Source organism: Somniosus microcephalus, chromosome 7, assembly GCF_052327205.1.
Source record: "Somniosus microcephalus isolate GS21.2 chromosome 7, FLI_Smic_1.0, whole genome shotgun sequence".
Taxonomy (NCBI): Eukaryota; Metazoa; Chordata; class Chondrichthyes; order Squaliformes; family Somniosidae; genus Somniosus; species Somniosus microcephalus.
The window spans coordinates 191,944,922-191,972,917 of NC_140993.1; the positions used below are offsets into that span (position 1 = coordinate 191,944,922).

The following is a 27,996-nucleotide window of genomic DNA, read 5'->3' on the forward strand; positions in this document are numbered from 1 at the left end:
GTCAAGTGGAGTACCCTTGGGATTGATGTTGAGAAACTCCCTGTTTCCAATTTACATTAATGACTTGGATTCAGAATCTCAATTCAAACTTGCAGACAATAAGAAACAGGGGAAGGAGGAGCAGATGAATCCTAAGAGGTGGGCAGGGACCTACAAAATGAGATAGATAAAATCTGTAAATAGACAAAACAGTGACAGATTAAAACAAACATGTACTCTACATAGCAAGGAAAAGTGGATGTCATGTGCTGTCTGTAAATTGTATCAAAATAACTAAGAGTGAAGTTGAAAGGAATCTAAGGGCTCAAGATTCAATGTGAAACGCTGCAGAACAGCAACCAACATGGCAAATAAAATGTGAACTATAAAATGAATGTAATACAAGTCAGTGGATATCACACTCAGACTCTACAATGCTTTGGTCAGCCCACATCTTCAGTATGGTGCCCTTTTTTGACTAGTAAGGCACATGGGAGACATTGAAGCCATAGAGTAGCACAGGGCAGAGGTACAAGGCTGATTCTTAACAGTAGAGAGCTCAGTTACAAGGAAAAACTGGAGAAATTTAGGCTTCTCACTTTTGAGAGGAGGCAACCAAGAAGATATGTCATAGTAAAAGGTGTAGAAATATTAAATCCAAACACGACTTCAAATTAAACAATAGCAGGAGAACAAAACAGCAAAAGGCAAATTTAGGACTGAAATTACTTTTTTTTCCTCATAAAGAGGGAGCAAACCATGGAATGGACTTCTGAGTAGGGTAATGGAGGTGAAAACCCTAGAATTATTTAAGAAACAGCTGGACGTTGTCATGAGGAAGCAATTTTTTTTCTTGTGGATGGATAGGTTGAGATGGGCAGAAAGGCCCTCCTCACCACATCAATCTTTTAATTTTTTTCCCCGATATTTGTATAGGAATGGTATGCTACCTCAGAGATGGACTATTACACTGGACATATTAAAGAAAATACAAAATATAAGGGAAATGTTCTCCATGTTCCGAATTACAAAATGTACACGGTCACAAGGATATTTCTGCAGGATGATCAAAAGACCATTTAAATACGATTGTATAATGAAATAACTGAACTTTTTTCTCCTCTCATCATGATCTGGATGTCAATGCTGGAAAATGTAACACTTCATTTTTTACTTCAGAATTAACTACTCTCATGTCATCCACAGCCCAAGAGAGCTAGAGGGATCTATTTACATTGGTTTAGTGAGACATTTTTTCTTTAATTTTAGAAACAAAGGGAAATATATCCCACAATGTGAACTTCACCAAACTCTGTCCCAATAATAGGAGAGGGGGAAGGGGCGAGGTGGGGGTGTCGGGGGGGAGGTGGAGGGACAAAGATTTCAGGCTGGATTTTCATTGAGGAGTCGGGTAGGAGGCGGGACTACAACTTTCAGGGTTGTAGTCCCACCTCCATCGAGTTCCAGCCAACCCACGTGATTTTGACTTGATTGACCTTGTTGAGCCCGCCCAGCGGGCTCAGCAGGCCAATTAAGGGCCACCTGGCAACAGGTGACGTCACAGATTGATATTTCATCTTTCAAGACCTTTTGACAGATGAAATATCAGCGTTTCACAGCTGTTTGAAGCTGTCAAACACTGACAATCTGTACTCTAAGTTAATTCCTTCCTGTCAGGATGATTTAGAGATCTCCACGGAACAGAATGCTGAATGCTGGAACTTTTGACAGATCGCAGCCATTCTGCTTTCTGTGCCGATGAGATGAGGGACTCCCGAGACCTGAGGGAAGGAAGGCTGTAAAGGTATGTAAATGTAAGTAAAACTTCTTTAAACACACCAAACACACTTACCTCTGCACTCATGCACCCATCACTCACCTGAACACTGGACATCTTGACCCCTCTAAGCCCTTCATCCCGACGGCCCACCTCGCTAATTTGGCATGCTTTGGAGCTGTCGGGAATCCCACATTTCAACAATGAAAATAGGGATTAGGCTAAAAACTGCCTGTTAACTACCTGTTAACAGGCAGTTAAATTGGCACTAATCCCCTTCTCGCCTCGGGGAGGTGGGTCCCAGTATGGGGCAGGTACCCGCCTCCTTTGAAGCTGGCATGGAGGTGGGTTGGGGGTGGGATGGGTTCATGCCCCCTGATTTCGGGATTTTAACCCCCACATGCCTCCAATCTCGCCTCCATGGTGTGGTAAACCACTTTTATCGTTCACTATCATTACACTATGGTTATCACTGTTTATATCGTTACACTATGGTTATCACTGTTTACACTGTTGTATCACTACACAAGGTCACCTCTTGTCACGCTGTTATACCTGGGCTGACCACAGCTGACTCCGCCCATGGCTCCGCCTGCTTGCCCAGGTATAAAGGTGGTCGACTGGCTGGTATTCCTCCTTGTTGGATCCGATCACCCACGAGGGTGGGCTCTGTTATTTAGCCAATAAAAACCTATAGTTACTAACTTAACTCGTCGCTTTTCATGAACTGAATTGATAGGTATATCACATGGCCCAATGAAAATCCTGCCCTTCCTCTGTGCAAAAAAATCGGCAAGGAGTTTTTAAAATAAATACTCTCATCTTTGCTACACATAGCACTCGGGGAATCTGGCATGGAGAAGCATTGCCTATTGCACTGGTGTAAGCTTCATTTCCAAGGCTAGTAATTTATGCGGCCTCTTTGAGTGATATTCCCAATCTCATTAGCTGTGTTTCTTTACTATACTTTTTTGAACTTCCGCTAATTAAATCTCTGACGGAAAGCCAAGAGGTTTATTGTGATGGATGTAAATTCAAGTTGTTGTTGCTGTTGGTAGTAATGTTTTCCAAATAAAGAACAGAGTGGCAATCTGCAATTGAGAACACAGACATTAGAATCATAGGGGGCGATTTTCTCAGCTCCGACGAGGCGGGTTTGGATGTGGGAAAGGCGGAAAAATCGGAAAAAATGAATGCGGGTTCGGAACCCGCCTCCAGCCCACCTCCGCACCATTTTGCCAGCTTTGCAGGGTGGGAAACGGTCCCGCCTCCAACTGGCCAGAGAGGTTGTTAAGAGCCTTAAATGCTCGTTAAGGGCCTCTCTAATCCTATTATTTTTCGACCATTTCGGCGTGTTCCACGATCCTCCTAAACCACGCCAGCTAAACCTGGCGGGTTGACAATTGGGTGGCCTCCTCACAGCTGCAGCTCCACCATTACATCAGAGATTTCATCAGGGATTAGTTGCAGGTGGCAGAGCTTTGCTTTAAAAGGTCTTTGAGCACTTTTAGCAGGCATTCTGAAGTCGGAGGTGCTGCAGCTTGTATCTATCAACTGTGGGACCTCCTTGAAAGACCCTCTCCCCGCTTGCAATGAGTGCTTCCCCAATGGAGGCATCTGCAAGCAGCATGGGAACCATTAATTTTCTTTCACCGTGGACCTCAGATTCAGATGAGGAGCAACATGGCAGCAGCAGAACCAGGCAGCTCAGCAGCAACAGCAGCAGGAGCACCAACCTCCTGCTCAGCCACCTGATGCTGCACAGGGCAGAAGGTGCCAGCGCATCGAGGCACCTCACCGCAGGAGATACCCCCGACATCTTAGTAGTCTGTCAGCTAGGGATCGTCCTCTACCTGGTTTGTGTCCAGTGTAGGAGAAAGAGTCCCGGGGTAGAATTTAAAGCAAAAGGGTTGTGGAAGGACCAGTATGCCCGAGTGGAAGAAGAAACACCCGTGTGAGCTTTGTGTCATATCACTGCTGAGTGATGGCAGATCCGTTCGTTATTTTTAATAAAGCTCGTTCCTTCCGCTCGTTATTTTTAATAAATATGTTTTTGGCCTGATGTTTAATTTTATCAAAGATTGTGTGTTGTAATAAAGTTTTATGATGTCCCAAGTAGTGCAAGGGTGTTGGACCCCCTCCATGCTTGGACTATTGTAACAGATAGTAATTGTTTCTATTGATAGATGGCTGTCGTGCACTGCGGTTTTCTCTAAGTAAGGGGAATGTATGTGTCGAGGGATCGTGGATAGATAAATATAGGGGAAGGTTGTTTGTGGGGGGTCAGAAATTTGCTCACCTTGATTGAATACTACAAGCAAGTTTCAGTATCCTAGGGGGACTGAAAGGATTCGCAAATTTCATGTCTCCCCTGAAGATTTACTTCTGGCTTATTGGAGAAACCCTGGCTGGACTGAGTTTAAAATCCAGGGCTCCAGGGCCCAACAAGATGGCTACGGTCAACCTCATGGCCAAGGCCTGCAAAGTTCAGGTTTGGACTGACAAAGAAGGAATGTTCCAGAAATTAGAAGGCAGACAGGCCTTCTGCATTTATGTATGAGAAGCAAACAGTGGCATTCGGGCCTCTGATTAAAACCCATCAAGGCCGCTTGCACAGATAATCAACGGGTAATAGCTGCATTCAGACCTTAGTTAGCTGACTTCAACACTGTTTGGAAACGATCAACGGGGCATTAAAACTGGAATGGCCCCATCACAAGACCAGTTACACAAAGGAAAACACTTATGGGACGTTTAAAAACCGATTAACCAGCCATCCAGGTGGATGGGCCCAGAACGGTTTCCTTTGTATCATCTTCGACACGTCCAGGTCAGACAAAGAAACAGGCTGATCTGGCGAGTGATAAGGGCTCCCAGAAAGGGGTATAAGTAGTCCCTCGGGAAGCCATATCTCTCTCTCGCCTGGACTCCGGTGCCCTGCCTTACCATCAAGAAGATCAACGACGAAGAGCCCGTCCAGGGGAGCAGGATACCGACAGTTACCTTTGAATCACTGGGGTATCTCTGCTCTGGGCGGCGAAAACCCTAAAGACATCGGCAGGCAACGCGGCACGGAGCAGGCGTTCTAACATCCGAGACTGGTGAGCATAAACTTTCTGGCCCATCGCAAGACAACTTAGATAGGTGTAAAGGGTGGGAGTTAAGGGGATTGCTAAAATTGTCATTTTAGTCAATTTCCCTCAATGTGTCCGTTTCTCCTCCCCTGCTAAGTGTAATTGTGTTACATACATAGTGATTTCCTCTGTATAGTGTTTATTTTTCTCTATTTTAATAAACATTGGTTTTCTTTGCACCAAACCACTGGTCTCGTTTTGTTTATATTGCTGCTCGTTATAAGTCCGGTGGTCAGAACCAGAGGGGAAGCAATTCGAACCGCACGGGGCTGGAGCAGCTCATACGCCTGACTGGCCAGACACAAACCCCAAACCAAAACCCCCTACAGGGGTTATATCCCTTGCCAGCTGGACCCACACAGCCTTGGTTGCTTTGGGAGGCCTCTTCCTCCCAGATTGAGTGGAAGAGCACCACCCTGCTAGCTGTCACCCCTTCAACCAACATTTGCAGCGCATCATCCGAGAACCTCGGGGAGGCGCTTGCCTTGGAATTGGACATAGTGGTTTCTCAAAATATGTTGCAGGTGGTGCAGCATGGGCAGAAATCCAGTAGAATGATCCAAGGCAGCAAGCAGCCCTTAAATGAGGCTGGAAAAGTGATGTCAGCAGAGGCGAGTTTCAGTCCCAAAACACTAATTGACCAAAGGCAACCCACACCTCTGAAATCAACTGGCCAATTAGTTCCCCTATCAGTGGAGGCGGGTTTCGAACCCACCCAAACTGAAACCCGCCTCCAACCCATCTCCAGTGAGAAAATCGCCCCCATAGAATAGAATCATAGAATGGTTACAGCACATTTGGCCCGGCGAGCCCATGCCGGCTCTCTGCAAGCGCACTTCAGCTAGTCCCACTCTCCCACCCTTTCCCCATAGCCCTGCCAATTTCTTTCCTTCAGATACTTATCCAACTCCCTTTTGAAAGCCACAATTGAGTCTGCCTCCACCACCCTTTCAGGCAGTGCATTCCAGATCCTAACCACTCGCTGCGTAAAAAAGTTTTTTCTTGTGTTGTCTTTGGTTCATTTGCCAATCACCTTAAATCTGTATCCTCTGGTTCTCGACCCTTCTGCCAATGGGAACAGTTTCCCTCTATCTACTCTGTCCAGACCTCTCATGAGTTTGAACACCTCTATCAAATCTCCTCTCAATCTTCTCTGCTCCAAGGAGAACAACCCCAGCTTCTCCAGTCTATCAACGTAACTGAAGTCCCTCATTCCTGGAACCATTCTTGTAAACCTTTTCTGCACCCTCTCTAAGGCCTTCACATCCTTCCCACAGTTTGGTGCCCAGAATTGGACACAGTACTCCAGTTGGGGCCGAACGAGTGTTTTATACAGGCTCAGCATAATTTCCACACTTTTGTACTCTATGCCTCTATTTATGAAGCCCAGGATCCTGTAAGCCCTTTTAACTGCTTTTGCAACCTGTCCTGCCACCTTCAATGATTTGTGCACTCATACCTCCAGGTCTCTCTGTTCGTGCACTGCCTTAAGGATTGTACCATTTAGTTTGTATGTCCTCTCCACATTCTTTCTACCAAAATGTATAATTTCACACTTTTCTGCATTAAATTTCATCTGCCACGTGTCTGCCCATTTTCACCAGCCTGACTATGGCTTCCTGAAGTCTATCACTCTTCTCCTCACTGTTCACTACACTTCCAAGTTTTGTGTCATCTGCAAATTTTGAAATTGTGCCCTGTACACCCACGTCCAAGTCATTAATATATATAAAGAAAAGCAGAGGTCCTTGAACTGACCCCTGGGGAATACCATTGTATGCCTTCCTCCAGTCCGAAAAACAACCGTTCACCACTACTCTCTGTTTCCTATCACTTAGCTACAACACTGGCATCTACCCGGCAATGTGGAAAATTGCCCAAGTATGTCCTGTCTACAAAAAGCAGGACAAATCCGACCCGGCCAATTACCGTCCCATCAGTCTACTCTCAACCATCAGCAAAGTGATGGAAGGTGTCGTCGACAGTGCTATCAATCGGCACTTACTCAGCAATAACCTGCTAACTGATGCCCAGTTTGGGTTCCGCCAGGGCCACTCAGCTCCTGACCTCATTACAGCCTTGGTCCAAACATTGACAAAAGAGCTGAACTCAAGAGGTGAGGTGAGAGTGACTGCCCTTGACATCAAGGCAGCATTTGATCGAGTGTGGCATCAAGGAGCCCTCGCAAAACTGAAGTCAATGGGAATCAAGGGGAAAACTCTCCATTGGTTGGAATCATACCTAGCACAAAGGAAGTTGGCTGTGGTTGTTGGAGGTCATTCATCTCAATCACATGACATCACTGCAGGAGTTCCTCAGGGCAGTGTCTTAGGCCCAACCATCTTCAGCTGTTTCATCAATGACCTTCCCTCCATCCTAAGGTCAGAAGTGGGGATGTTCGCTGATGATTGCACACTGTTCAGCACCATTCGAGACTTGTCAGATACTGACGCAGTCCGTGTCCATATGCAGCAAGACCTGGACAACATTCAGACTTGGGCTGACAAGTGGCAAGTAACATTCGCACCACACAAGTGCCAGGCAATAACCATCTCCAACAAGCGAGACTAACCATCTCCCCTTGACATTCAATGGCATTACCATCGCTGAATCCCCCACTATCAACATCCTGGGGGTTACCATTGATCAGAAACTGAACTGGACCAGCCATATAAATACTGTGGCTACAAGAGCAGGCCAGAGGCTGGGGATTCTGTGGCGAGTGTCTCACCTCCTGACTCCCCAAAGCCTTTCCACCATCTACAAGGCACAAGTCAGGAGTGTGATTGAATACTCTCCACTTGCCTGGATGAGTGCAGCTCCAACAACACTCAAGAAGCTCGACACCTTCAGGATAAAGCAGCCCATTGATTGGCACTCCATCCACCACCTTCAACATTCATTCCCTCCACCACCGGTGCACTGTGGCTGCAGTGTGTACCATCTACAAGATGCACTGCAGCAACTCGCCAATGCTCCTTCAACAGCACCTTCCAAACCCGCGACCTCTACCAATTAGAAGGACAAGGGCAGCAGACGCATGGGAACATCACCACCTACAAGTTCCCCTCCAAGCCACACACCATCCTGACTTGGACCTGTATCGCCGTTCCTTCACTGTCGCTGGGCCAAAATCCTGGAACTCCCTTCCTAACAGCATTGTGGGTGTACCTACACCATATGGACTGCAGCGGTTCAAGAAGGCGGCTCACCACCATCTTCTCAAGGGCAATTAGGGATGGGCACTAAATGCAGGCCTAGCCAGCGACGCCCACATCCCATCAATGAATAAAAAAAAAAAATACCATATCCATGCTGCCAATGTCCCTTTTATTCCATGTGCTTCAACTTTGCTGGCAAGCTTATTATGTGGCACTTTGTTGAACGCATTTTGGAAATCCATGTACATTACGTCAACTGCATTACCTCATTAACCCTCTCTGTTACCTCATCAAAGAACTCAATCAAGTTAGTCACATTGTGGCCCCGATAATGACTGGTGTGGGTTCCGTGTGCAGAGGGGTGGGGAGAGTGGTGGGGGATGGGGGGGTGCGAGGCCGCGTTTCCCTGCACGCTGTGCAGCTTTAACTCCACAGTGTGTGCCTTTTTTGTAGCAGGTTCCCCACCAGGAAGCCAGCTTGATTGACAGGTTTGGCTCCCCGTCGGGCGGAGAACGCTCTGGAGGAGGTTGCCGCCCCAGGAGAAGGTAGGGACGCTGCAGCTACAATAGTGGGAGCATTGGGAGCGGGGCACAGATCGTGAGGGCGAGGCTTTTCCCTGATCTCTGGGGTGGGGATCGGATCCCGGGGCGGGTGATCAGATCCCCGATCGGCTCCGATTCCCAATCCCATGGGGCAACCGATCCCCGATCCTGGGGGTGGGGAGCTGATCACGGGTGTCTGATGGTGGGCGGTGAAGAAAGTTAGCTTGGTAAGGGCTGGAGGGAAGCAACTATGCTCCTCCTGTCCCACAAGCAGTGCTGTAAAGGCACTTATCTCGCCTCCCTTCAGCTGCCAGGTTTCCCCAAGGGCCAAGAAAACAGCCGGCCAGGGGAAAACTTGGAAGACAGGATAAATATGAGGCATTTTTAAAAATATATATTTGTTTACGCGATGTGAACATTGCTGGCAAGGCCAGTATTTATTGCCCATCTCTAATTGCTCTTGAGAAGGTGGTGGTGAGCCGCCTTCTTTAACCGCTGCAGTCTGTGTGGTGAAGGTACTCCCACAGTGCTGTTAGGCAGGGAGTTGCAGGATTTTGACCCAGCGAGGAGGAAGGATCGGCGATATACTTCTAAGTCAGGATGGCGTGTGACTTGGAGGAGAACTTGGAGGTGGTGGTGTTCCCATGCGTTGGCTGCCCTTGTTCTTCTAGGTGGAAGAGGTCGCGGGTTTGGGAGGTGCTGCCGAAGAAGCCTTGGTGAGTTGCTGCAGTGCATCTACGGCGGTGATGGAGGGAGTGAATGTTTAAGGTGGTAGATGGGGTGTCAGTCAAGCGGGCTGCTTTGTCCTGGATGGTGTCGAGCTTCTTGAGTGTTGTTGGAGCTGCATTCATCCAGGCAAGTGGAGAGTATTCAATCACATTCCTTACTTATGCCTTGTAAATGGTGAAGAGGCTTTGTGGAGTCAGGAGGTGAGACACTCGTCGCAGAATACCTGCTCTTGTTGCCACAGTATTTATGAGGCTGGCCCAGTTATGTTTCTGCTCAATGGTGACCCCCAGGATGCTGATGGTGGGGGATTCGCCGATGGTAATGCGGGTGAATGTCAAGGGGTGGTGCTTAGACTCTCGCTTGTTGGAGATAGTCATTGCCTGGCACTTCTGTGGCGCGAATGTTACCTGCCACTTATCAGCCCAAGCCTGAACGTCGTCCAGGTCTTGTTGCATGCGGGCATGGACTGCTTCATTATTTGAGGAGTTGTGAATGGCGCTGAACACTGTGCAGTCATCAGCGAACACCCCCATTTCTGACCTTATGTTGGAGGGAAGGTCATTAATGAAGCAGCTGAAGATGGTTGGGCCTAGGACACTGCCTTGAGGAACTCCTGCAGCAATGTTCTTCAATCACCACAACCATCTTCCTTTGTGCTAGGTATGACTCCAACCAGTGGAAAGTTTTCCCCCCGATTCCCATTGACTTCAATTTTACTAGGGCTCCTTCATGCCACACTCGGTTAAATGTTGCCTTGATGTCAAGGGCAGTCACTTTCACCTCACCTCTGGAATTCAACTCCTTTGTCCATGTTTGGACCAAGGCTGTAATGAGGTTGGGAGCCGCGTGGTCTTGGCGGAACCCAAACTTGGCATCAATGAGCAGGTTATTGGTGAATAAGTGCCGCTTGATAGCAGTGTCGATGACACCTTCCATCACTTTGCTGACGATTGAGAGTAGACTGATGGGACGGCAATTGGCCGGGTTGGATTTGTCCTGCTTTTTGTGGACAGGACATACCTGGGCAGTTTTCCACATTGTCGGATAGATGCCAGTGTTGTAGCTGTACTGGAACAGCTTGACTAGAGGCGCGGCTAGTTCTGGAGCAGAAGTCTTCAGCACGATAGCTGGGATGTTGTCGGGGCCCATAGCCTTTGCTGTATCCAGTGCACTGAGCTGTTTCTTGATATCACGTGGAGTTAATTGAATTGGCTGAAGACTGGCTTCTGTGATGGTAGGGATCTCAGGAGGAGACTGATATGGATCATCTTTTGCACTCACGTGCTGGGCTCCACCATCATTGAGGATGGGGATATTCATGGAGCCTCCTCCTCCCGCAAGTTGTTTAATGGTCCACCACCATTCACGACTGGGTGTGGCAGGACTGCAGAGCTTTGATCTGATCCGTTGATTGTGGGATTGCTTAGCCCTCTCTATAGCATGCTGCTTCCGATTTTTAACATGCATGTAGTGCTGTGTTGCAGCTTCCCCAGGTTGGCACCTCATTTTTAGGTATGCTTGGTGCTGCTCCTGGCATGCTCTTCTACACTCTTTATTGAACCAGGGTTGGTCCCCTGGCTTGATGGTAATGGTAGAGTGAGGGATATGCCGGGCCATGAGGTTACAGATTGGAATACAATTCTGCTGCTGCTGATGGCCTACAGCGCCTCCTGGATGCCTGGTTTTGAGCTGCTAGATCTGGTCTGCATCGATCCCATTTAGCATGGTGGCAGTGCCACACAACACGATGAAGGGTTTCCTAAGTGTGAAGACAGGACTTCGTCTCCACAATGACTGTGCAGTGGTCACTGCTACCGGTAGATTGTGAGGACGAGGTCAAGTAAGTTTTTCCCTCGTGTTGGTTCTCTCATCACCCGTCGCAGGCCCAGACTGGCAGCTATGTCGTTCAGGACTCGGCCATCTCGGTCAGCAGTGGTACTACCGAGCTACTCTTGATGATGGACATTGAAGTCCCCCACCCAGAGCAAATTCTGTGCCCTTGCTACTCTCAGTGCTTCTTCCAAGTGGTGTTCAACATGGAGGAGGACTGATTCATCAGCTGAGGGAGGGCGGTCGGTGGTAATCAGCAGGAGGTTTCCTTGCCCATGTTTGACCTGAAGCCATGAGACTTCAGGGGGTCCGGTGTCAATGTTGAGGACTCCCAGGGCCACTCCTTCCCGACTGTATACCACTGTGCCGCCACCCCTGGTGGGTCTGTCCTGCCGGTGGGACAGGACATACCCAGGGATGGTGTTAGAGGAGTTTGGGACATTGGCTGAAAGCTTTGATTCTGTGAGTATGACTAGTCTGTGGGACAGCTCCCCAGATGTTGGTGAGGAGGTCTTTGCAGGGTTGACTGGGCTGGGTGTGCCATTGACGTGTTCATAGCCGGTGCCGAGGTCGATGCCAGGTGGTCCGTCCACTTTCATTTTTATTATTTTTTTGTATCGTAGCGGTTTGTTACAACTGAGTGGCTTGCTAGGCCATTTCAGAGGACAGTTAAGAGTCAACCACATTGCTGTGGGTCTGGAGTCACATATAGGCCAGACCAGGTAAGGACGGCAGATTTCCTTCCCTAAAGGACATTGGTGAACCAGATGGGTTTTTATGACAATCCGATCGTTTCATGGTTACCATTACTGATACTAGCTTTTTATTCCCTATTTTTTATTTAATTAACTGAATTTAAATTCCTCAGCTGCCGTGGTGGGATTTAACTCACGTCTCCGGATCATTGATCCAGGCCTCTGGATTACTAGTCCAGTAACATAACCACTATGCTACCGTACCAAATGCAGCCTCATTATAATATTTAAGTGGCCAACCTACCTCCTGGGAATGGGTTGGTTGCCCGCCCCCCATCCTGCCTCCATTAAAACCAGAAGAGGGCAGGTTGGAGGTGAGTTGGGTTCCGGTTTGAAATTTTAAAAATTTAACATCCTGCCCGACCCCAACCCACCTGTTTTTTGTGATTAAAATTAACCCTGTGCATTTTCAAAGCCTGGCAGAAACATTTCAGCTAACTTTCTGTAACTCAACATTGGCTAATGCAACATCAGGGTAGATTTCCCTCAGGGCTTTCGCAATCTCCTGCCAGAACTTCAGCAAAAAATCAGCGCAAACCCCGGAAAAAAGGAACGAATTGTCATTTACGCCTTTCTTCGGGGTTTTCGCTGATCCTCTGCTGAAGGTACGGCAGGAGATTGGGAAACACCCACTGAAATTGCTGGCGATACTCTTTTAAATCTTGGTAGCCCAAGTAGACATTGACATTGGCTTCCTGCCCCCCAGCGCCTCAACTATAAAATTCTCATCTTTCTGTTTAAATCCCTCTATGGCCCCTGTAAGGGGACAAAAAAGACTTCTTAGAATTAAAAGTTAGAAGAAACTATAACTTCTTAGAATTAAAATTAGTGGAAACTAGAAGGCTGATAAGTTTGTCTCCTATCCTTGCTTAGGAATGTAGGACCTAAATAAGACAGGAACTGTAGGCTAACAAGCTGGTCTTTTGTCCTTGCTTAAGATGAGGCAGGGCATACAGATTCTCAAAGCATGAATTAAGCACCTCCTGGCCAGAGCAGGAACAGATAATTTAGCCCGCGAATGCTGTAAAGATGGGTTTCTGTGAACCATTCAGCAACCTCCCTGATAAGGGACAACGAATGGACACAGCCCTTCGCCTATTCTGTACACCAATCAATGATCGTAGAAGGGGTGTGCACGAGGGGTTCATGCCTCAAGTCAGGGTATTATAATTGCTCTACGTATTTGATACTCGGTGGAAGAATCCTTTCTCTGGGATGAGACTGAGATTTTCCCCCTGCATATCCTTGAATAAAGATCGTGAAACTTATCCAAGGTGTCCGTCTGGTGAATTTGTGGTTGCTATAGGGCAAGTGTCGACCCCTTATCTCAGTGGGTCTGCTTGAGAGGAGGGAAGGCTTCTCTTTTACCCCAACAGCCCCACACCTCCCTATCTCTAAACACATCCATTGCTCCAACCCTCATCCCAAACTATCTGTTTCTTTGACTCTGGCCTCTTGAGCAATCTCCTCCCTTTACCCTACCATTAGTGGCAGTACCTGGGTTCCAAGTTCTGGAATAACCTCTCCAAGCCCCGCCAGCTCCCTCTCCTCCTTCAAGACTCACCTTAAAACACCTCTTTGACCAAGCTTTTGATTATCTCTCCTTCTTTGGTTCAGCATTGATTTTATTTTCTCCTTCCTGAGATGTTTATTTCTCATAAAAGCCCAATATAAATGCAAGTTGTTGTTTTTGTTACTTGACCAAGAAATTCGGCAAACAACTGTCTTGCCATCTTTTCTGCGCAGTTGTGAAACTAGCTGCTAGGTTGTATGCAAGAATTGAGTCACTTTCTGATTTTCTTCTCTCAGAGAAACAACTGGTCCCAACTAGTCACCACCCTTAGAAGGTGCAGCTAAATTTGAAAATCACTATATTATTGAGAGCTGTGGTAACACAGACACCCAAAGAGCAAGGAGGCACAAATCCACTAGACCACCCAATCATTGAATTTTTTTTAACTCATACTAGTTTCAGTATAAATTTAATAACTTAGCTGCAGACTTTTTTTTACATTACTTGGTTTATTTTCTTAAAAAATGAATTAACTGCATTCTTTCAAGACTCGTGATTCAAATAAATTGTTTGCACTGCTGTGAGGCATCGCACAAAGACATCTGTTTACTTAGCAAAAATACCATCTTGACTACGATATGTAGGTCTTCATATTTCCTTCATCCAGAAGCATTATTATTTTCCAGGCTCTCAAAGCAACACCCAGGAAGCATGAGCCTCAAGAGCAAGTTGTTTGAAAAAAGGTTCTAAGGGAAAGGTAGAGGGACTTTGGCAGAGATGCTGGAACGTTATTCGATCTTTAGGTTTCAAAAATGATCTCATGTTTAGTAAACTAATCAAACAATCTAGAAGGTGCTGTAAGGCTATACTGCAACACAAGAACATATGTAATAAGAACAAGTGTTACAGTGCATCAAGCATACTTCTTCAAAAGTGCTGCACTATCACAGATTTGCTCCAATTCATCTAACCACTGGAAGTGCAACTTCCAAGGAAATAGCATTATGTGAAGTTTCTTTTTGATCTGCTAAAGTAATCAAACCCAGGCATCAATCCAAGATTACAAACTGTATCATGCAATTCTGATCAACTGCATTCCACAGAAGGCAGTCCAGGGGTCTCAAAAGGCCTAGAGCAATGATGTTCTGCAGAATGTTTGATCATCCATGTCTGAACTTACGTAACCATCATTCTATTCTTAACTAAATATCTATTCTACCAAATATTCTACTTCCTATACCTTTGAGGGGAAAACAATTTGACATCTACTTCCTCAAGGATTGACAATTTGCAATCATGTCCTCCAGTTACACACACAGTTTAATTTAAATATAAACTGCTTCCCTAAAGTGTCAGCAAGTATAAAAGTTAAAATAAGTGTGCAATAAAGAGAATATAGGATAAAAAGGAAATGGTGTCAAAATAGCTTGGGTAAAAGCTTTATTGTATTCAAATTTATGAAAAGCTGTACAGTTAAGTGAGGTTAATATTAAAATAATAGAACTACTCCTGACATCTGAGCAGATTTAGTACTGTGGTATGGTTTGTCTCAGCACTTTGTTTGCTGAAAACATTTTTTAAAATGGTCAACTCAGAGGGTGGAGATTCCTTGGAGAACGTGTGGTCTCAGGATTAATGACTTGGATCATGTGTCTTCTCTACACTATATTGCTCACAATCACAACAAAGTTAGCTTTTATAATAGATGTTGGTGCATACATACTGTTGATAAAATACAGGAGTAGATAGTTACCAATGAGCCGCAGTAACTGTGCATAATAATATTTTCTATTCATCAGTATTGAAGAGGTGTCAACCAAAGACATGTACTTAGACAAAAACTGTGCTGATATACATCAGTTAATTGGGTACCAGCAAAGTAACACGGCAATTCAAATAAATAACTGGTTCAATTGTGATTTAATATTTCAGTTGAAGTAAATTGTTCTATTGTTACTGATTAACTATTATTTTGCAGTCCACCAACTCACTATTATCTGGGATAAACTAAGTTCTCCTTTCTGAGCTGTAGAAAAATCTGGTTAGTTCCAGAGAACATCAAACTCAATAAATGCAGAAGATACAAATTACTTCAATTCCTCCCTTCAAAATCTGTTTAATTCAAATATATACAAACAACTGTCAGAAGATTTGTGACCTTATTTTAAAAAGCATTTTTTTTTGGAAACATAAAAGTTATTTACTTACCATATCGATGGGGGCTCTGACCCTTCAATTTCTAAGTAATCATATTTTTCTTCGAGCTGAAAATCTGTAAAAATGAGTGAGATGGTATCCCCAAGCTCTGCAGCAATAGTCCAGGTGCAGTCTGCATTATTATAATACTCGCCAGGGAAGTTCGGACTGGAAATAATGCCACTGGATCCTTGGAGGGTTCCACCACATCCATCTTCAGCTAGTTGGGAAAAGAAAATCATTTGTTAGTTTATAGTTCTTTCATACAACAACAACAACATGCATTTATATCGTGCCTTTAATGTAGTAATATATCTCAAATTGGTTCACAGGTGTGTAATCAGTGTGTAAGCTAAAGAAGGAGACATAAGTACAGGTGACCAAAAGCTTGATGAAAGAGGTAGGTTTTATGAAGTGTCTTAAAGAGAGGCGGAGAGGTTTAGGGAGGGAATTCCAGAGCTTGGGATGTAGACAACTGAAGCCATGGCCACCAATGTTGGGGCAATGGCCAAGGAGGAATTTGAACACAAAGGTAAGAATTGGTGGATGGAGAGCGAATGTAGGTCAATGAGCACAAGGGTGATGGGTGAATGTGACTTGGTGTGAGTTAGGATATGGGCAGCAGAGTTTTGGATGAGCTCAAGTTTATGGAGAGTCATAGAGTCATAGAGTAATACAGCACGGATAGAGGCCATTCGGCCCATCGTGTCCGCGCCGGCCATCAAGCCCTGTCTAATCTAATCCCATATTCCAGCATTTGGCCCGTAGCCTTGAATGCTATGGCATTTCAAGTGCACATCCAAATGCTTCTTAAATGTTGTGAGGGTTTCTGCCTCCACAACCCTTTCAGGCAGTGAGTTCCAGACTCCAACCACCCTCTGGGTGAAAAAGTTCTTTCTCAAATCCCCTCTAAACCTCCCGCCCTTTACCTTGAATCTATGCCCCCTAGTTATTGACCCCTCTACTAAGGGAAAAAGCTCCTCAGCATCCATCCTATCTATGCCCCTCATAATTTTGTACACCTCAATCATGTCCCCCCTCAGCCTCCTCTGCTCCAAGGAAAACAAACCCAATCTGCCCAGTCTCTCTTCATAGCTGAAGCGCTCCAGCCCTGGTAACATCCTGGTGAACCTCCTCTGCACCCTCTCTAACGCGATCACATCCTTCCTGTAGTGTGGCGACCAGAACTGCACACAGTATTCCAGCTGTGGCCTAACCAGTGTTTTATACAGCTCCATCATAACCTCCTTGCTCTTATATTCAATGCCTCGGCTAATGAAGGCAAGTATCCCATATGCCTTTTTTACCACCTTATCCACCTGTTCCGCCGCCTTCAGGGATCTGTGTACTTGCACACCCAGATCCCTCTGACCCTCCGTCTTGCCTAGGGTCTTTCCATTCATTGTGTATTCCTTTGCCTTGTTAGTCCCCCCAAAGTGCATCGCCTCGCGCTTTTCCGGGTTAAATTCCATTTGCCACTGTTCCGCCCATCTGACCAACCCATCTATATCGTCCTGCAGACTGAGGCTACCCTCCTCGCTATTTACCACCCTACCAATTTTTGTATCATCCGCGAACTTACTGATCATACCCTTTACATTCATATCCAAGTCATTAATGTAGACCACAAACAGCAAGGGACCCAGCACCGATCCCTGTGGTACCCCACTGGCCACAGGCTTCCAGTCACAAAAACAACCTTCGACCATCACCCTCTGCCTTCTGCCACTAAGCCAGTTTTGTATCCAATGTGCCAAGGCACCCTGGATTCCATGGGCTCTTACCTTCTTGACCAGTCTCCTGTGCGGGGCTTTATCGAAGGCCTTACTGAAATCCATGTATACCACATCCACTGCGTTACCCTCATTCACACACCTAGTCACCCCCTCAAAAAATTCAATCAAATTAGTCAGACATGATCTTCCCTTGACAAAGCCATGTTGACTATCCCTGATTAATCCTTGCCTCCCCAAGTGGAGACAAATTTTGTCCCTCAGGATTTTTTCCAATAATTTTCCTACCACTGATGTTAGGCTCACTGGCCTGTAGTTCCCCGGTTTTTCCCTACTACCCTTCTTGAATAATGGTACTACATTAGCGGTTCTCCAGTCCTCTGGCACATCCCCTGTGGCCAGAGAGGTCCTGAATATATGTGTTAGAGCCCCCGCAATCTCCTCCTTTGCCTCACACAGCAGCCTGGGATACATTTCATCCGGGCCTGGGGATTTATCAATTTTTAGGCCAGCTAAAACCGCCAATACCTCCTCCCTCTCGATGTTAATATGTTCGAGCATATCAGTCCCCCCGCCCTACTTCTATGTCTACATCGTCCTTCTCCATAGTGAAAACAGATGCAAAAAATTCATTTAGAACCCCTCCTACATCTTCCGGCTCCACACACAGATTGCCACTTTTGTCCCTAATGGGCCCTATTTTTTCCCTAGTTATCCTCTTACCCTTAATATACTTATAAAACATCTTCGGATTTTCCTTTATTTTGCTCGCCAGTGTTATTTCATGGCCCCTCCTTGATCTCCTAATTTCTTTTTTAAGTATCCCCCTGCACTTTCTGTACTCCTCTAGGGCTTCCTCCGTCTTTAGCCTTTTGTATCTACCAAAAGCCCTCCTTTTTTTCCTAATCCATTCTCGTATATCCCCTGACATCCAAGGTTCCCTGTGGTTTTTGGAACCACCCTTGACCTTTACGGGAACATGTTGCCATTGTATGATCTCAATCTCCCTTCTGAAAGCCTCCCATTGCTCCGATGCGGATTTTCCTACAAGTAGCTGATCCCAGTCCATTTTGGCCAGATCCTGCCTTATCCTATTAAAATCGGCCTTCCCCCAATTTAGAACCTTTATTTCCGGCCCATCCCTGTCCTTTTCCATGACCACCTTAAATCTTACCATATTATGGTCACTATCACCAAAGTGCTCACCTACTAGCACTTTTTCCACTTGGCCGGCCACATTCCCTAGAATTAGGTCCAGTACCGCCCCCTCTCTTGTAGGACTTTCTACATGCTGGCTCAAAAAGCTCTCCTGGATGCACTTTAAGAATTCTACACCCTCTGAGCCTTTCACACTCTGACTATCCCAGTTAATATTGGGGAAGTTGAAATCCCCCATTATTATTACCCTATTATTTGCACATTTCTCTGAGATTTGCCTACATATCTGTTCCTCTATCTCCCCCTGACTGTTTGGAGGCCTATAGTACACTCCCAGCAAAGTGCTTGCCCCCTTTTTGTTTTTAAGCTCCACCCATATGGCCTCATTAGAGGACCCTGCTAATATATCATCCCTCCTTACTGCAGTAATTGACTCCTTAATTAATATTGCGACACCCCCTCCTCTTATACCTCCCCCTCTGTCTCGCCTGAAGATTCTGTACCCCGGAATATTGAGCTGCCAGTCTTGCCCCTCCCTCAACCATGTCTCCGTGATAGCAACAATATCATACTCCCATGTGTTTATCAACACCTTCAGTTCATCCACCTTATTTGCAAGACTCCTCCCCAGTAGAGGATGGGAGGCCAAACCAGGAAAGCAAATGCAAAAGGTTATATTGAATGATGGGTACTTTAAAAGCAAATCTTAATTGTGACCTGCAAAATATGCTTCCAATATATGTGATTTTCCTGCAGGCTGTATGTTTACCATATGATTTTCAATAGGTTCATCTGGTCTCTGCTGCCTAAAACGATTTTCTACTTGGCATGCAAATTGGCGCTAATGGCTAACTGCTCACATGCAGGGAACCTTGGTCTTCTGGGCTGAGCAGGTAGAGCCATTGTCTGGTCTTGATGTTGTCTATTTTAAAAATCAGCGCTGATAAAGGTAAACTGATAACTACCCTATTGCTGCACTGCAAACATATTTATAACAAACAGTCATTCTTCTTTATCGCATGGTAAAGTTGTATCCTCTTCAAGAAGGTTCAATTAGCAGATGAGGGGGGATTATATCAAACCCTTTTAACTATTTCAATTGCTCACACTTCACTACATGGCCAGTTTGCCCTGTCTCTTTTTCCTTCATGATAAATTACCTATCTGAAGGAAAATACCAGAAAACTAATAGTTAAACAATAAAGAAGCAGATGATATAAATGTGAGAACTTGAAGGGATACCAAACCTTTTAACTTATCTCACCAGCCTGAACTAAAGCAAACTGAGCCCATACAATTGGTACAATAAATAACATTTTTGAGCTAGCCCAAATTAACTTTACTCATGAAAATATTAAAATGATTTAACCAGAGGAAAAGAATCCTGAAAAATTAACAACATACCTTTGCTAAAGAAAAGGTACTAGTCAGTGGGATAGACAAGAACTGCTAAAGGCCTTGAAAGATCAGATGGAGTAAGAAAGCAGAACTGGAGATGGAGGGATATGTACACTTTTGGCTTCTGGCCAGAGCTTGGAAATTTGATTCATTGTGATTTCACTGTTTGCAAGTTTATTATGGGGGCTGTATGGGGTGGCAACCCTCAGTTGCAGCATTATGTGCGAAGGGCTCGCAGACGCTGTGTGAGAGGGCCAGCCATGCCTAGACGCAGAGGGGCCATCAGGCGTTGGCAACGCAGGCCTTACCCACTCAGGGAATACCGGCAGCAGGTGTCCTATCTCACCATGACTGCCGCGCAGTGTGTTAAGAGGCTGCGTTTCAGAAGGGAGGTGGTTGCAGAGATCTGCCAGCTGCTTCACCGAGATCTGCGTCCGCAGCTGATGTGCAGGACGTCTCTCTCGGTGGAAGTGAAGGTCACGGTGGCTCTGAACTTTTATGCAAGCGGCTCCTTCCAAGCCGCTGCTGGGGACATAGCGAACATCTCCCAGTTCGCCGTGCATCGCTGCATCCGGCAGGTCACCGATGCCCTTTTCGCGAGGAGACACCAATTCATCTCCTTCCCCATGACCCTAGAGAGGCAGGAACAGCGTGCAGTCGGATTTGGCAGGATCGCGGACTTCCCCATGGTGCAGGGCGCCATTGACTGCACGCATGTGGCTATGCGGGCACCTATCGACAATGCTGAGGATTACCACAACCGGAAGGGCTACCATTCCCTCAATGTACAGCTGGTGTGTGACCACAGGCAGCGCATCCTAGCTGTCAATGCCCGCTTTCCAGGAAGCAGCCACGATGCATTTATCCTGCGCCAGACTACTGTGGCTGACATGTTCCAGGCACAGCCTCCACCAAGGGGATGGCTTATTGGGGACAAGGGCTACCCTTTGTGTACATGGCTCATGACCCCGCTCCGCGCGCCCAGGACCCCTGCGGAGGAGGCATACAACGAAAGCCATCAAGCCACAAGGAACATCATAGAGCAAACGATTGGCGTCCTCAAGCAACGGTTCCGCTGCCTGGATCGCTCCGGCGGATCTCTACAGTATTCGCCGGATAGAGTCTCCCAGTTCGTCGTCGTTTGCTGCATGCTGCACAACCTGGCTATCCGCAGGACTCAGGCACTGCCACCTGACCTAGCACCACCACCTCAGGAGGACGCGCAGGAGGACCATGAGGAGGAGGAGGAGTACCAGGCCAGGAGGGAGCCACAAGGTCCAAGGGCCGTCCGCCGGCGGCTTATTGAACGACACTTCTAGGCCCCCTGTCAGGGAATGGCTTGTGGCAATGAACGCACCTGAATGCAGCCGCTCCGCAAGCCCTCAGCCGCTTAACGCAACAACCACTGGAAACATGACACCTGGACAAGCTGAATAAATAAAAAGCTTTATTTAACAAACTCAGGGCCCTTCCCACATGAAACAGAAAAACAGACACCCCCCAAAAAACTGTGAAAAGATTATCTCACTCCCACAACCTGGGGAGGAATAACAAAACTTGTCCATCCAATTGGCCTTCCTCCTCGGCCTTACCAAAAGAAGCCCCCCCCACAACAGAACACAAACACCCCCATATAAAAAACCATTGGCCTTCATCCTCGGCCTTACCAAAAGAAGGCCCCCCCACAACACAAACACCCCCATATAAAAAACACCGTTGCCACCATACTCTACTGGGTGTGCCGAGAGGGCGAGTCCTTGTGCAGCCTTGTGCGGCCCCTGCCCGACCTGTTGCTCCGCCTCAACCTGGGCCCTGTGGGTGTTGCAAGGCTGGGGGAAGGCTCCTGAGGGGCAGAATGCATGACGGCAGATGCCCTTGGGGGTCGGCCTAGACGAGGTCCAGCCCTGGAGGGGCCGGCTGCTGACTGCTGCAGCTGTGGCTGCGCAGCATCAGTCTCTGCAGCAGCTCGTCGCACCTTGGCTGGGGGAGTTGCAGTGGCGGCTGCAGCAATGGGGGCAAGCTGGCTGATGGCACGCGCTCGCTGTTCGCCAGAGACACTGGCACTCGGCCGGGCTGGCAGTGCAGCAAGTGCAGCAATCTGGTGGAGGCCAGACCGCTGTGCTGCAGCAGGGCGGCGGGTGCCCTGGCGATGCTTCCGCGACACAGCGAGTGTGGCAGAAGTGAGTGCCCGAACTGCCCTGGTCTGTGCCCGCATCAGATCAGTGAGTGTCTGCACGGCACCACTCATTAACTCGCGACTCGCGTCCTGCGCTGCCGCGAGTTGGTGGACACCCCTGTCCTGCGCTGCCGCGAGTTGGTGGACACCCCTGTCCTGTGCTGCCGCGAGTTGCTCGACAACCCTGTCCTGTGCTGCCGCGAGTTGGTCAACACCCCTGGCGTGTGCTGCCGCGAGTTGCTCAACACCCCTGGCCTGTGATTCCCCGAAAGCGGCCACACTATGAGCCAGGGACTCAATGGCCTGAGGCAACTGTCCCACAACCCCCATGAACTCCTTGTGGCGCCGCTCCGAATCCGCCGACATTTGATCAAGGAGGCGCACCTCCTGGGCGAGGTCCGTCTCCGGACTGGAGGCCGGACTCTCCCTCTGGGGAGAAGGCCGCCGAGCTGGCCGACCCTTCCCGCGTGCCTGGACGCCACTGGGCCCAGCAACTGCCCTCCCCTGCAACACTTCCCCCCTCTGGGGAGAAGGCCGCCGTTCTGCCCAACCCTTCCCGCGTGCCTGGACGGCACTGGGCCCAGGAGCTACACCCCCCTGCAACACTTCCCCCTGGCTCTCCTCCAGGCAAGACGTGTCCCCTCCATTGCCATCCCCTGGCGCAGATGATGCTTCCCCCGATGTGCCGCCTTCCTGTTGGTCCTCGTCGTGCTCCTCTTCCGAGGGACTGGCACTCTCTGCTTCAGGGACCTCCTCCTCACCAGCTGAAAGCAGGAAGGCACAAGAGTAGCTTTAGAGTGAGGACAGGGCGTCAGCGAAGGAGGCATGAGTGGTGGCATTCAGCGCATTGGTCGGACAGTGGCAATGGATGTAGATCTGATGCGCTAGGGGAACGAGAGAGGTCCAAACGGTCATGTCCTTACCATTGGGTCGCAGCACAGGGTCGGCATCTCCAATGGCAACAGGGCCAACCACCCGGCCATGCATGAGTCGAGCCACGCTCTCCTCCAGCTCACTGAGCTCCTGGAACTGGGCACGGCCTCCCCCGGTGACATTCTGGCTCTTCAAATTCCGGGCCATCTTGGCCTGCAAGAGAAAGGACGGCCTCTAAGTACATTGTGGTGGCCTGTTGTTGTGTGCACTGCCTCCCATGTTGGAATAGCTTGGCCAGTGTGGTGGCCTGTTGTTGTGTGCACTGCCTCCCATGGTGGAATAGCTTGGCCAGTGTGGTGGCCTGTTGTTGTGTGCACTGCCTCCCATGGTGGAATAGCTTGGCCAGTGTGGTGGCCTGTTGTTGTGTGCACTGCCTCCCATGGTCGAATAGCTTGGCCAGTGTGTTAAGTGCAGAAAGTGCTATTGAGGATCATGCCAGTGCCATAGCTGCGGGAGGAGGGCTGGCCATTAGGCCTTTGAGGTCCCTTTGCCCATAATGTGAGGTGCACATGCAAGGATGAGGAGGACACTGGAAAGGGTACTCACCTTGACCATCCGAGTGAGGTCGTTGTACTTCTTGCGGCATTGGTCACCAGTCCTGGGGACATCGCTGTTGACTGACACCCTGTTGGCAATTTTCCTCCAGGCTCTCCTGTACTGCCTCCTGGGAGCCTTCTTGCCACTGTCCGGGCACAAGATCTCTTTGTACCTTTCCAACCCCCTAACCAGCACCCTCAAAGCATGCTGGGAGAAGCGCTGCGCTCGTTCACGGGCCTTCTCCATGGCTTCAGGCGCTATTTGGGTCCACCAGCAGTGTTCAGGCCTAGCTGCAGGGCTCCACTATCCAGGGCGTGGCTGCAAAGTCGACCCTTCCCCCTTTAAGAGCTGGCCGGCGTCAGGGTGTCTGCTGTCAATCAAAACATGACCGCACCTGTGCTGCGCCCGGCCTCGGCGTTATCAGTCCGCATCGCCGGCTTAGCGCCTGAAGATAGGAGTGCAACGCCAGTTTCAGCGCTCGCCCAAACTCTTGGCCAGATCTACTGAATTTCGGCGAAGTGACCTGCAGTTTCCGGCGGGCGCTAACTTTAGCGACCGCCCGACTTTACCGCCCCAAAAGTGGCTATACTGAATTTCTAGGCCTTTGTTTCTTCATATAATGCATATCGCTACATAGGAAAACATGGATATTCATATTAATGGTGACAAAATAAAATGCATATATATTTCAAACTACCACAGCACACTAGACTAAGACATCAATAATTCTTAGTGATGTTAAAGCAATATATCAATGCTAATGCTTATTCTGTAGAAATTCTGCTCTTCCATAGAACTAGAATCTGACCTTCAATAGGAAGGATGACCTTCTATTACTGCCAAATCATTGATAGAACCACAAAAATAATGAGCTATAAACAAAATTCTAATTCCCAAGTGAAACCAATAATAAATCTTTAATATTAAACCATTGAATGGATCACACCATCGGAGTATAAAATATACCTGTTCTTCATGGTCAGTGCCTCAGTTCCCAACATTAGGTGTCATTTTTATTATAAATCATAATAGAATGGAGTCTATAATAGAATCTTGTATTTGCATTAATCGCTTATGGAATCCAGTAGACCCTCTAGATAATCACTGTGATATTGGATTTCAGAAGCAAATTTGAAATCTTGGTCCAATTGACAGTAATTTTGTCTCCAAAGGGTACACTTTTGTGCAAAAAATATCCACTTGCTAAAAGGGTTATTTTTTCTACTCTATCACATTTGTCAGCTGTAGTACTTAATTTTAATAGGGTTTAGTTTGGCTTGACAAGAAGAGATTTAGACAAGGTCAACTTTTCAATCTATGGTTATGTGCCTTATTTTCTATGTGTATAAGCACTTTGCAATTTATTTGCTAAACATCATTATAGTACTTGTAAATCTAATACATGAGTCAGGTAAACCCTCAATTCTCCAAATTATATCCATATCTGTAGTTTAAAATAAGCATTTATAAAATTCAAAGGGCTGGATTTTCATTGAGGAGTCAGGTAAGAGGCGGGACTACAACTTTCGGGGTTGTAATCCCACCTCCATCGAGTTCTAACCAACCCACGCGATTTTGATTTGATTGAGCTTGTTGAGCCCACCCAGCGGGCTCAGCAGGCCAATTAAGGGCCACCCGGCAACAGGTGACATCACAGATTGATATTTCATCAGTCAAGATCTTTTGACAGATGAAATATCAGCGTTTCACAGCTATTTGAAGCTGTCAAACACTGACAATCTGTACTCTAAGTTAATTCCTTCCTCTCAGGATGATTTAGAGATCTCTCCGGAACAGAAAGCTGAATGCTGCAATTTTTGACAGCTCGCAGCCATTCTGCTTTCTGTGCCGGTGAGATGAGGGACTCCCGAGACCTGAAGGAAGGAAGGCTGTAAAGGTAAGTAAAGGGATGTAAAACTTCTTTAAACACTTTACACACACCAAACACACTTACCTTTGCACTCATGCACCCATCACTCACCTGAACACTGGACATCTCGACCCCTCCAAGCCCTTCATCCTGATGGTCCGCTTCCTCTAACTTGGCGTGGTTTGGAGCCGTTGGGAATCACACAATTCAACATTAAAAATAGGGACTAGGCTAAAAACTGCCTGTTAACTACCTGTTAACAGGCAGTTAATTGGCACTAATCCCCTTCCCGCCTCCCGGAGGCGAGTTCCAGTGCGGGGCGGGTACCCGCCTCCTTTGAAACTGGCATGGAGGCGGTTTGGGTGCGGGATCGGTTTGTGCCCCCCGATTTCGGGATTTTAACCCCCCCACACGCCTCCAATCCCGCCTCCACAGCCCAATGAAAATCCTGCCCTGGGTTTATTTCTATGTACTACCTTGTGTAGAACCTTCTGTACAAAGTAGAGTTTCTAAATGGGACATCCCTATCAGATGCACATATCACAAGAAATGTTTCCCATGGAAAATGTTCACTCTGTATACCATAAATACATATTTAGATGTCAAAGAATATATCTAGCTAATAAAATCATAATGTATCTGCATACTTCCTGTTTGTCCATCATGCTTCCTGTGTCACACTCATTTCATTTTTCATGTGCAAATGTCTTCCAGGTGATTGCCTGAAATTTTCTATTCATAAGACAGTGCAACATCACAACTGAGTGGGCACTAATCAGCAAGTAGGAAGCAGGATTGAAACCTGGCCATCATGAAGTTCAGAAAAACAAGGCCAGTTAGCAATAGCAACCAAGAAAGATAAACCAATCAAGATGCCCATAATATTTTTCCCACAGAATTTTTATGCCTATTAATTCTTTGTTCAGCCAACAAAGTTGTAAATAAAGATGGTAACATAAAACGTACATGACATCTTTCACAATAAAATGATTAAACTTAGCTACCAAATTGTCCTCTGTAACTTTCAATATTTCCATGAACTTCTTTGAAAAGTAAAGGGTTTAGGCTGGTCTCTCTTTCCCTCAGTTATTGGAATTCTGTCAACTGAGGAGAATTAACTACAGCTGTCTGAATCTCCAAGCATGTACCAACACGAGATATTAGGTAACCTTTCAAAACAATTTGAGGCATGTATTTCCTCAGCTGATAACAGTAATTAAGAGTTCGCTTGTTTAGCGAAATGATTTCAATTAAAGTTGTAGCATGAATTTTAGAATATGTTTCAGGAAATATATTTTAAAGTGTTCATATTTAGGGAGAGTGCAAAATCATGAAATTCCCCCTTTTGTTGCAGACACAAAACAATCTTAACAAAAAATAGAGCAAATGCTTGTATTGACCTTGGCCAAATATTTACCAGCAATTCGCTAGTCTCTTATTGATGTGAATAATTTTCAAACATTAAACAAATATAAGAGATTAAAATCTATGAGAACATGAAAAAAATCATTTCATCTTTTAAACTTAGTTATTTTTTGATTTGCTCACTCTTCAAATACAATCTATTTTTTTTATTCGTTTATGGGATGTGGGCGTCGCTAACAAGGCCAGCATTTATTGCCCATCCCTAATTACCCTTGAAAAGGTGGTGGTGAGCCGCCTTCTTGAACTGCTGCAGTCCGTGTGGTGAAGGTACTCCCACAGTGCTGTTAGGTAGGGAGTTCCAGGATATTGACCCAGCGACGATGAAGGATCGGTGATATACTTCTAAGTCAGGGTGATGTGTGACTTGGAGGGGAATTTGGAGGTGGTGGTGTTCCCATGCACCTGCTGGCTTTGTCCTTTTGGGTGGAAGAGGTCGCGGGTTTGGGAGGTGCTGCCGGAGAAGCCTTGATGAATTGCTGCAGTGCATCTTGTAGATGGTACACACTGCAGCCACGGTACGCCAGTGGTGGAGGGAGTGAATGTTTAAGGTGGTGGATAGGGTGCCAATCATGTGGGCTGCTTTGTCCTGGATGGTGTCGAGCTTCTTGAGTGTTGTTGGAGCTGCACTCATCCAGGCAAGTGGAGAGTATTCCATCACACTCCTTACTTGTGCCTTGTAGATGGTGGAAAGGCTTTGGGGAGTCAGGAGGTGAGACACTCGCCACAGAATATCTAACCTCTGGCCTGCTGTTGTTGCCACAGTATTTATGTGGATGGTCCAGTTCAGTTTCTGGTCAATGGTGACCCCCAGGATATTGATGGTGGGGGATTCGGAGGATGGTAATGCCATTGAATGTCAAGGGGTGGTGGTTAGATGCTCGTTTGTTGGAGATAGTCATTGCCTGGCACTTCTGTGGCGCAAATGTTACCTGCCACTTAGCCCAAGCCTGAGTGTCGTCCAGGTCTTGTTGCATGCGGGCATGGTCTGCTTCATTATCTGAGGAATTGTGAATGGTGCTGAACGCTGTGCAGTCATCAGCGAACATCCTCATTTCTGACCTTATGTTGGAGGGAAGGTCATTGATGACGCAGCTGAAGATGGTTGGGCCTAGGACACTGCCCTGAGGAACTCCTGCAGCGATGTCCTGGG

At 47.0% G+C, this 27,996-nt stretch overlaps 1 protein-coding gene across 1 annotated transcript in view; it reads right to left on the reverse strand.

Annotated features, from left to right (window-relative positions):
* Positions 1-27,996, reverse strand: part of csmd3b (CUB and Sushi multiple domains 3b) — a 1,929,854-nt gene that overhangs the window by 1,697,933 nt on the left and 203,925 nt on the right. Inside the window, exon 3 of the mRNA XM_085993978.1 lies at positions 15,629-15,836. Within this exon, the coding sequence (XP_085850104.1) occupies positions 15,629-15,836 (208 nt within the window). The remainder of the gene's footprint in view (positions 1-15,628; positions 15,837-27,996) is intronic.